This window comes from Sinocyclocheilus grahami, unplaced genomic scaffold (genome assembly GCF_001515645.1).
Source record: "Sinocyclocheilus grahami isolate Dianchi unplaced genomic scaffold, SAMN03320097.WGS_v1.1 scaffold203.1, whole genome shotgun sequence".
NCBI classification, from domain to species: Eukaryota; Metazoa; Chordata; class Actinopteri; order Cypriniformes; family Cyprinidae; genus Sinocyclocheilus; species Sinocyclocheilus grahami.
This window is the reverse complement of record NW_015505382.1, coordinates 535,096-545,904: the sequence shown is the minus strand read 5'-3', so window position 1 is coordinate 545,904 and position 10,809 is coordinate 535,096. Positions and strand designations below refer to the sequence as shown.

Genomic DNA, 10,809 nt, shown 5'->3' with positions numbered 1-10,809 from the left:
GTATATATATATATATATATCCACACACACACACAAACAAAAAGAAAAACAAGTAGATAGAATAGAAAAGATAGAAAGCTAGTGTTCGTTTTTTTAATAAAAAGAAGATAAATAGATAAAGTAGAATTATATTAGAATAGAAAGTGTTAGAGTTAGAGGGTCAAATAAAGATGGATATTATCAAATATAAATTGATCATCAAAAATATTATCAAATAAAGTTTTTGTCCCAGTTAAAAGAACCATAACACTTTCTTCCCAAATAAACAAAACTATTAATAATTAGTATTACTCAATATATCCACTCTATACTTTTTCAATTATAAACTGGAATATAAATGCCAATACAAAAATAAAAAAAGATTTCATTTTTGTCACACATATTTAAATGTGTAATGACTTATTACTTATCTACTTGTATCTATTGTATATTTTATTTTAGTAGTAGGTATTCATTTGCAAGCAAAGGATAAAACAGTCAGGCCACTGATAGATCAATGCGTTAAAACCTTAATAAGTCTTAAAGTGCAATATTTGTGCATTATCTGATTAGTTTAGAACAAAAGGAATCTGTGCATTCGCTGATTAGGACGATTGAATTGTTTCGAGCAGTTGTGATCGATGAATCTTGTCTTGCAGTCGGTTATCGGCAGAGCGTGACTTTCACTCGACTTCTGTTTACAGCCACAGACAGTGAAACAGGAAGTGAAGAACTCACGACACAACCTGTGTACTGTTTACAATGGAGCGAGACACTGGTATAATCGCTTTCATTAAAGCTCTTGGGTGAGTAACGCTGAAATAAACAACAGTGTAAAACGTTGTTCTGTTTATGTCAAGATAATTTCACGCACAGCTGTTTTGATATATTTCAGGTATAAAAGCGGAGAGTGCTTGAAGGAATGTAAATGTGACGAATTACCTTGCCCGCTGCTCTCCTGGTTGGTCTCAGAACTAAGAGAAAGTTGTCCTAATATTTCAGGTAACCCAACCGAGAGCTGTCCTACACACTCCTAAATTCACTAACGAATTAACATCTCTTTTTTTTTACTAATATGTTATGAGTGAATAAGGGATTTCAATGTATCATATTTAAATCATCATTAATAATAATTTAAATAAATAAATTCTTTGAATTAATAGAATTTGAAATCGAATAACAATTACTTATATTTAGGTTTAATTCTAGGCCTGCGTGCTAACAGCAGGCCTAGAATTAAACCTAATGCAAAAAAAAACAATCCTGCCAATAAGACAACATTTTGCATAACTTTACTTCAACCATCCTTTTTTTTTTTTTTTGCATTGTGTTGCATAATGGATAAAATGTAACTGTGCTTCAGCACGGCATGTTGGTGGTGCAGTTCTGGTCGGGGAGTTGAGGGAAGTGCTGAAGGAGATGTCCTGTCCTCAAAATGCACTTACATCAGAGCACCTTAGCCCACTTCTGCTGTTCAGAGTGACTGGTAAGGTAGGGAGGTGATAGAGGATTTCAATCTGTGCATTTTTAGGATTTTCTGTGAAGAGCTACTGTACATATTACCTTTCAATTGACAGAGTTTTTGGTGTCAGAGTTGGCGACAGCACGTATGCTGACATACAGAGAGAGTCATCCAGAAGATACAGAACAGAGTTGTGAGTCAAAGGGCAAAGAGCAAAGAAAATGGGAAAGTCTTAATATGGGCAATAAAGACGAGCATCAGGAAATCAGTTCAGCACAAGAGGATAAAACTAATTGGAAAGAAGTAAATAAAGATCTTGCAAAACTGTTTCAGACTCTTGGCTTAGAAACATCCTCTCAGATGAGTGATGCCTGTGCAGAGGTAAGAAACATCACCAGTGAATGTCTAGTAATTATTACTAGAGATTTTACATTTTTTGGTGATCTCTAGCATATGCGTCATTTATTCAGGTGGAGACACGGCTGACATCACTTCCAGAAGGTGAAGTGCCAGAAGCATTATTGAAGACCAGTCTGAACTCTGAGCAATGGGTATGTATTCAAGTGAAATGGTATGTGCACATCTGAAAAAAAACCAAACAGACAAAAAAACTTTGGAGCAGGAGCATGACCAGAAATTGTTGATTTATATTGATTCATTATTTGTATTGTTTGTTGTTTATACCTACTCAGATGTGTGTATGTATAGTTCACCCAAAAGTGAACATTTGCTAAAACTTTACTCACACTTAGGCCATTCAAGATGTAGATGACTTTGTTTTTTCATTGGAATGGTTTTTGAGAAATGTAGCCTTAAATCACTTGCTCACCAATGGATCGTCTGCAGTGAATGGGTGCCGTCAGAATGAGTGTCCAAACAGCTGATTAAAAACATCACAATAATCCACAATTCACTTCAATTAACATCTTGTGACGTGAAACGCTGTGTTTGTAAGAAATAAATCCATCATTAAGGCATTTTAATTTTGAACCATTGCTTCCGCCTTAAATACCAGTCCATAATAATACTTCATACAGTGAAAAAGTCCCCTGTTGTCCTCTTACATCACAATCCACCAAAATATTTGTTTAGAACAGTTTTCACCTGTAAATAGTAATTGATCTGTGCATATTTCTCTTTTGATTCAGATGAGATGGCTTTTTTACTCTATTTTAGCCATTAGCAAAGGATTGAAGTTAATATCTTAATGATAGGTTTGTTTATCACAAAAACACAGCTTTTTTGCTTCAGAAGACATTAATTGAAGGACTGGAGTTGTGTGGATTACTTGTGGATTATTGTGATGTTTTTATCAGCTGTTTGGGCTCTCAATCTGACGGCACCTATTTACTACAGAGGATCCACTGGTGTGCAAATGATGTAATGCCAAACTTCTCCAAATCTTTTCTGATGAAAACTCAACTACATTTTGGATTCTTCTAAAGATGTTCAAGTTGTAATTTTTTTGACTACCTGACAAACAGCAAAAGGGCCAAAATATTGTTTGTCTACTATTTAAATAGCGTTTGAGAGCATTGTAGCAGTATGCTGTCTTTTTGTTCTATTATGTATTACAGAGTCACATTGACCTTTTTTAGAGCTCTGTCCCTGAACAAATATTTTCACATTAATTTTTTTTCTTAGAAAACGATTAATGACATCAACGGTGCTCTCTGTAAGGATTATGAATGCCGGCGCCAAATGATGATCAAGCGTTTCCATGTCACACTACAATCCTGTACTTGGGGAGAGAGGGGAAAGGTATAAAGATTGTCACCGTTCCAAATCTTCAAGCATGTATTGTAATATGTTTCACTGAGCAAATTCTCCCCATTTTCTTTCAAGGAACGCAGTGCTTTACTTTCTTCCATGAAAACCTTCACACCTTCTCGCGAGTCCTCCGTCTCCATTGCTACGCTGTTGGCGGCCAGAGAGGATGAGTCTCGCATTAGGCCTGTTAAAGCAGGGCCTTCAACAGCTGTTCACAAGGTGCCCTTCACCTAAGTTTTGTTACTATAATTCGCTTTTTTTTCTCCAGGGTTGAATGCATTAAATTCAGTGTTGCAATGTGCATAAGAAAATATAAAAAAATGGATTTGTACACAACATTTGTTTCTGCAGGTACTGATGGGCAGTGTGCCAGACAGAGGGGGACGTCCAGGAGAGATTGAGCCACCGATGCCCAGCTTTACCGGTCGCAGTGAGGGAGGAGGTAGTCATCGTTATAGAAAGAGAAGACAAGAATATCCAGGAAAGAAGAAGAAAAATACAAATAATTAATTTTTTAGTGCTAGTTTTGTAACTAACAGCACAACAAAATAGCTTTATGTTAAAAGGAGGCAGTAATTCCCAATTAAAATGCTAAAATAAGACATTAGTGATCATGGAATATGTTTTTAAAAAATGAATTATTATTTAATGTTTCAAATTACTTAATGCACCATTTAATTTGATGAACAATAATGTGATAAATTCATTTCAGTGAAATGTATAAATATGAATGGCTACAAGCTGTATTTACTTTGAACATCCAAGATCTATCATGATATTATTAAAGTAAATTATGTTTACTTTGAAACAACATTTTCTCTTTTAACTCACTTCTCCTTATTTCCCCTAATAATATGCACTATTATGATGTCTTTCTTTTTTTATGTGCATTTAGTTGTTGACATGGTAGTTCAGGCAGTGGCAGCAATCCTTCAGTGTGACATGCGATATTTCATTAAAAACTATTTTAACAAGATCTTAAAATACATGCAATATTTCATTAAAAACTATTTTAACATTATTCAATAGATCTTAAAATACGTGCTTTATGACCTTATTTGCGATTTACATGACATAACAAATGTGTGTTGTTATGAGTGGTGGTAGATACGATATGATAGTTGTAGAATGTTTTTTTTCACACACACACACACACACACACACACACACACACGTTTGTTTTTATGGTTTATGGATACTCTCCATAGGCGTAATGGTTTTTATACTGTACAAACCGTATTTTCTATTGCGCTACACCAACCCTACCCCTAAACCTACCGCTCACAGGAAACTTTCTGCATTTTCTGAATTATTTATAAGCCTTTTGAATTACGGGGACACTGAAAATGTCCTCATCAATCACCTTCTCGTTGTAATACCTATGTCATACCCATGTTATTATACAAATTTGTGTCCTCATAAACCACATAAACATGCACACACATACACACACACGTTTGTTTTTGTGAATTGTGGAGACATTCCATAGGCGTAATGGTTTTTATACTGTACAAACTGTATGTGCTATTGCCCTACTACATCAACCCTACCCCTTACAGGAAACCTTGTGCATTTTTACTTTCTCAACAAAAAAAAAATCACTCTGTATGATTTATAAGCGTTTTGAAAAATGGGGACATGGGGTAATGTCCTCGTTAGTCACAAATACGTACGTTTATATATAAATGTTAACCTATAGTCCTAATGTTATGACATATACCCCTTTGCGGTTTTATCTCGCTGTGCTATAGTTAAGATGGTAACACTTAGGTAGAGTTTCTAAAAATATTTATCTTATGGTTATAATATTCCTCAATACTTTGGTGTTTATTGTTCTGTTTGCCGTAGTTGAGCTTGTGGGCAGTGAATGGTTAACTGGAGTGTTTGGATTTAGACGCTATCTGGTAACCAAGGGCGATATTCTGCGCTCACACACCCTGACAACACATTAAAAAGCGATGAAACTTTGCAACACAACACTGCACAACCGAGGCATTTCATGAAATTATATTTACACTCAATTTTAGGACGGCTAAATATATTTTTTCCCTTTGGAGTCGATGAGACTATTAAGTGATGCTGGTTTGTTGTCAGTTAGTAGGCTTCTAACGTAATTTTTACGAGTGCCTTTTCCCCTTACAATACTGGATCATCCTAGATGTGTTTATTTGAATCGATTAAATTGATTTGATACAATCCAAGCCATGTCTGGAATTCAGCATGCATCCAATCAAAGCATCAAACCTTTTAAATCGAGTGAGGAATATCTCTATGCCATGAAAGAAGACCTGGCAGAATGGCTGGGAGATGTATACAGCATGGAGATTGACGTGAATAATGTTTTGGAGGTGTTAGAGACAGGTGCGCTGCTGTGTGCCCACGCAAATAACGTGACACGCGTGGCGGATGATTTTGTGAAGAGCAGCGGACCCACCGAGATCCAGCTGCCCGCTTCTGGAGTCACTTTCGTCAGCTCTGCCCATCCAACAACATTCCTGGCTCGGGATAATGTCACCAATTTCATCAACTGGTGTCGAAGAGAGATGGGCATTCCAGGTATATTTTATTATTTTAAATGTAAATGAGACGTTTCATATTTGTTTAATATAGAAGTATTACTCAACAGAGCATACAATTAGTTTGATAGAAAATCACGTATTTGCAATTATGACACTTTCCACTAGATAGTGCTGTGAACTCATAATACTAGAGAAACTTGTGAAGGGTTGGGCCGTTTGTTCACATTTAAAGCAGCACTATGTAACTTTTTCTGTGTTCAAAATGTATATAATGAGCGAGTACATCATGAATTCATCTTCCAAACCGCGTTTTTGTCTTATTCCGAATCACTACGGTACACTTATAATAAGTACTTATATTTGGACTATTGTAGCCTGGTCGGGTCGTCACCGCTGCGGAGTAACACATACCTGCGTGAATCGCCATAGACATAAACTTAGAGAAGTAGCTCCGGTTGGAATGTTCTTCCGCGGGATGTGTGCAGTTCTGTTTATTAACCGCTAGAGCGCCAAAAGTTACACAGTGCTGCTTTAAACCGAGTTTTTCCTCATTCACATTTTTATACATAAAAATGTGAATAGTAAATTTAGATTAACATGTCATATGTTCACTCACATGAGACGCCAGTTATAGTGTCTAATAAAAGCTGTAGATGGGGACCACCATTGAATCACATGATCAGTTGAATACAAATTTTCTATGATATGCTATCTATCTTAACAAGCATTTTGCTAGTGGAAAAAATGAATATTGAATAACAAATTTCTGTCATGACACCAGTAACTGAAAACTTTATTTTTTGCTTTATTTACAGTCAAACCCAAATTTATTCAGACACCTTCAACATTTCTCACATTATCACAGTTTATTCGTTATAGATTAGCGAATAAATAAATGGTAATAAAATATGACAGGAACTCAGAGTTAAACTGTGTCAGAACAAATTCATCTTGATAATGTTAGATAATTTTGATTGAAATGTATTTAATGAATAAGTACACAATTAGATAATACCAATTTAGGTCAACCAATTACCAAGCAATGCTTAATTTGGTTCAGTCTGTGTTGTAAAAAGTTCACATTAGCAATTAAAGATAAAACACGTAAGCAAAACATGGTCAGGTCAAAGTGTCTAAATAATTTTTGGTCCCAAATTTTGATCAATCTTACTGGTACTCCACTGTATGAAGAATTTTTGGGTATAATATTTCATAGTTTACTTTATTTTGCCATCCTCACTTACATAGATGAACTATAGTGTCCTGCACCTGTTCTTATAGACTCTGTTTTCTGTTACCATCCTAAACTCTCCCCCTTGCAGATGTACTGATGTTTGAGACAGATGACCTTGTCCTGCGTAAGAACGAGAAGAATTTTGTGCTGTGCCTTCTTGAGGTGGCCAGACGGGCCTCTCGTTTCGGCATGGCTTCACCAGTCCTCATTCAGCTGGAGCAGGAGATAGAGCAAGAGATTCGCGAAGAGATGGAGGACTTGCCTGCTCAGCCCAAACCACAGAGGAGCCTAATAAACATCCAGAATCTGGATGAGATGGTGATGCTTCAAAGATGAAATTCACTTAATGTTTACTGATGTGCTGAGGGCATTGCATTTTAATGAAGAATTGAATCTAAATTAAGCAATTTTTGCATAAAATAATTTGATTCTATCAAAATTATCTTTTTTGATTATGATTAAATTTTGGTTGATGGGCCAGCTGCACAAACATAGCCAATATATTAGAACAATAGCTGTCCCAAATGACGCACTATACACTATGCACTCATGTACTTATGCACTATGTACTCAACCATGTATAGTATGAATTATATAAGGTTATTTTGTCATTCATAATAGGAGCCGCTCCCCCTTTGGTACGTAATTAAAGCTGCGACAGTTGAGTGCATGAAGTGTCCAACATTCTACACATAATTTTTTCGGTTAAGTGCATCATCTGAGTATTTAAAGTGCACTTTTTCTTTTTGGGATTTTCAGTGTGAACGCACTACTCACACTATTTATACTACAAAGGTCATAGAATAGTGCAGGGGTGGCGAACGTCAGTCCTGGAGAGCCGCAGCCCTGCAGAGTTTTGCTGAAACCCTAATCAAACACACCTGTACAAGCTAATCAAGGTCTGAAGGGTTACTAGAAAGCTACATGCAGGTGAGTTTTAATTAGGGTTGGAGCTGAACTCTGCAGGGCTGCGGCTCTCCAGGACCGGAGTTCGCCACCGCTGGAATAGTGCATAAGTACATGATTTGGGATGCACCTTATATGTTAAGAACTAGTCTAACCGACTAGCAGTTAGCCAAGAAGTAATCGGTCAACTTCAGTAAACTTTTCGGATTCAAATTAGTATATGTTTTATGTAAATTATATTAAAAAAGTTATGACCAGTCTTAAAGAAAAAAATGGGTGACCTGCTTATAAGAATAGTCTAAGCAGTTTATGCATTTGGATGAAATAATGCCTTTAGGTGAATCTCACAAAACCTGTCAAGAACATATTTCACATCCCACCGCAAATTTAAAAGAACAAAAACTCTATAACGAAAATAAAACCTACTTTAGTATCATAAAGATTTTGCATTGTAACATGTCTGACAACAATTGAGAACATCCCCACTCCTATTTTCAGTAATATAAATTATACAATATATAATATTTTTAATGTAATATACAAACATTTAAATTATAAACTATTCATCTATCATGGTAATTTTAAATAACATTTTCTTTCTTTTTTTTTTATTGTGTCCAGGCAAAATTATTTTCATGACTGTATGTACAGTACTGAGAATAAGATTTTTGAATTACCCTAAAGAGAATTTAAGAGGGGAAATATGCTTAATTGTAAAAAGAATTGTAAAGAAAAATACATTTCTGGCATTCAAAAGATATATTTTTTCTCTCTTGAAGTCTAATGAACAGTTTCTCTATCACAGTCGCTGTTTGTTATTAGTTATTAGTCATTTAACAGATACTTTAATCCAAAGCAACATGCGTGTAAGTACGCTTATTACAGACTCAAGCTTATCGTCTATAATTAAGTGTTTTGCGCTTGCTCCTTCCAGCGACTGAACCATTACACCCCCCATAACACAAACCCCACTGTTATTAAACAGATATGGCATGCAAGAGAATGCCTCAGAAACAAGGACACCCAAAGGATCAAAACCTAACATCCATCTATACCTATAAGATTCATGCCTCTTTTTACCATTTAAAATGATTTGCAGGGATAGGAAAAAGGAGAGGAACTTTGAATTAGACTGCTATTTTGATTTGTGGCTCTCCTCACTGATTTATGGAGGCTTTCAAAGTGGCAGGTTCCATCTGCTTAGAATACTCTGTCAGAGGTGTGTGGGTCATGCCAGTAACGTTTCTGAGTTTGTGTGTGTGCAGGTCCAGCTTCTGATAAGCCGATGCACCTGCCCATCCCAGTTCCCCATGGTGAAGGTATCAGAGGGCAAATACAGGGTTGGAGACTCCAACACTCTCATATTTGTGCGGGTACTGTATATAAAATCTCTTACTGTCAATTTATCATTTTTCAAAGCACTACTCTTGTTCCAGCACAGACGAGCAGAAATATGTGTTGATCCATCATGGTCAATAAAAAATGTGCCCATCCCAGTTCCCCATGGTGAAGGTATCAGAGGGCAAATACAGGGTTGGAGACTCCAACACTCTCATATTTGTGCGGGTAACTGTATATAAAATCTCTTACTGTCAATTTATCATTTTTCAAAGCACTACTCTTGTTCCAGCACAGACGAGCAGAAATATGTGTTGATCCATCATGGTCAATAAAAAATATTTTACTGTCTCAGAAGCGTTGTTGAAAAGAAATGGAAGAGTATTCGTTTTGTGGATATGATAAGAGATAAATGGCTCAAACTCAACTGCAGATGACATTTGCTGATAAAAATGTGTGTGCGTGTGTAGATTTTGAGGAATCATGTTATGGTGCGAGTGGGCGGAGGATGGGACACCCTGGAGCACTATCTCGACAAACATGATCCCTGCCGCTGCACTTCTCTCAGTACGTGGTTATGCACACAAACACACATCTACAACTACCTACAAAAATTAGTATCAGAAATTATATAAACAGTGAAAGGTTTGTGGTTGTTTATCATGTATCTCAACCCAAACAGTTTTGGGTAAACTAACCTTTTAAGATTGGTTTGCCTTTATGGGGTACATTATGAGACATTGTAGTGGGATCATGCCTAGTGGCATAGTGTTTCTATAATCTTCATTAATATTTCATTACATCTCCACACTTGGAGCATATTAAAAGTGCTTCTTTAAGGAATTGAATAAGTATTTCCTTCCTGTTTTCTCTTTCACATATACATATCAGTACATAAGTTGACCACACGCCCCGGTACTCTGGTCCATGAGATCAAAGAGCGGTTAACCGCAACACAACCTAATGGCCAGAGTGCTTCTCAGACCACTCTTATGCTGAGCCGAACTCAGTCCCCTCTTCAGCCAGTTGTCTGGACCCCTTCAGCCGCCTACAGAGCCCAGAGAGGAAGGCCCTCTCCCCCACGCTCTTCCTGTTCCCCTGACCCTGAACATCAGCCCAGCCGCCGGAGAAACAGCCCCTCTCCTAACAAGTAAGTTCCCAATTGGAGTAGGGTCAAAGGATGTCAGCTACCATTGATATGAAACATTGGAGACTGTTTTATTGATTGGGTCATGAAATGTTGGCATTTCAGACCACAGCACATTCATACTTGAATTCCGGTTTGATAAGCATTACCAAAATAGCTGTTTAACTTTTGGTGTTATGACAACAAATATGGTCTATTTTGATTTCACTTTGACAATGTCAATTCGGCATGAAATGAAAATTCACAAATATCATATTATTGATGATATTGTGAATGATTCGTTCATGCATATGCAAATTTTGACCTTGTAATTTTTAATCAAAATATCATAACTGGATCTTCCGGTGGAACAGATTCTCTCTTTTGACATAATTAAATCCTATAAACTCACATTCAGATCTGTCTCCATCCAATCAACAACTGATGCACAGAACCAAGTCCCTGCTCAACCCCC

The 10,809-nt window shown here is 36.6% G+C and overlaps 2 protein-coding genes across 2 annotated transcripts in view; both read left to right on the top strand.

Moving 5' to 3' along the window:
* The first annotated feature begins 672 nt into the window (after positions 1-672).
* LOC107595524 (protein FAM98A-like) lies at positions 673-4,019 on the top strand. The gene is made up of 8 exons (XM_016285948.1): positions 673-785; positions 875-981; positions 1,343-1,465; positions 1,557-1,822; positions 1,912-1,992; positions 3,086-3,202; positions 3,287-3,430; positions 3,563-4,019. The coding sequence occupies exons 1-8, from the start codon at positions 742-744 to the stop codon at positions 3,719-3,721; spliced, it is 1,041 nt and encodes a 346-aa protein (XP_016141434.1). The 5' UTR covers positions 673-741; the 3' UTR covers positions 3,722-4,019.
* Positions 4,020-5,415: 1,396 nt separating this feature from the next.
* Positions 5,416-10,809, top strand: part of LOC107595523 (GAS2-like protein 2) — an 8,655-nt gene continuing 3,261 nt past the window's right edge. The window contains exons 1-5 of the mRNA XM_016285947.1: positions 5,416-5,767; positions 7,053-7,282; positions 9,136-9,243; positions 9,679-9,775; positions 10,100-10,358. Of these exons, the coding sequence (XP_016141433.1) occupies positions 5,416-5,767; positions 7,053-7,282; positions 9,136-9,243; positions 9,679-9,775; positions 10,100-10,358 (1,046 nt within the window). The remainder of the gene's footprint in view (positions 5,768-7,052; positions 7,283-9,135; positions 9,244-9,678; positions 9,776-10,099; positions 10,359-10,809) is intronic.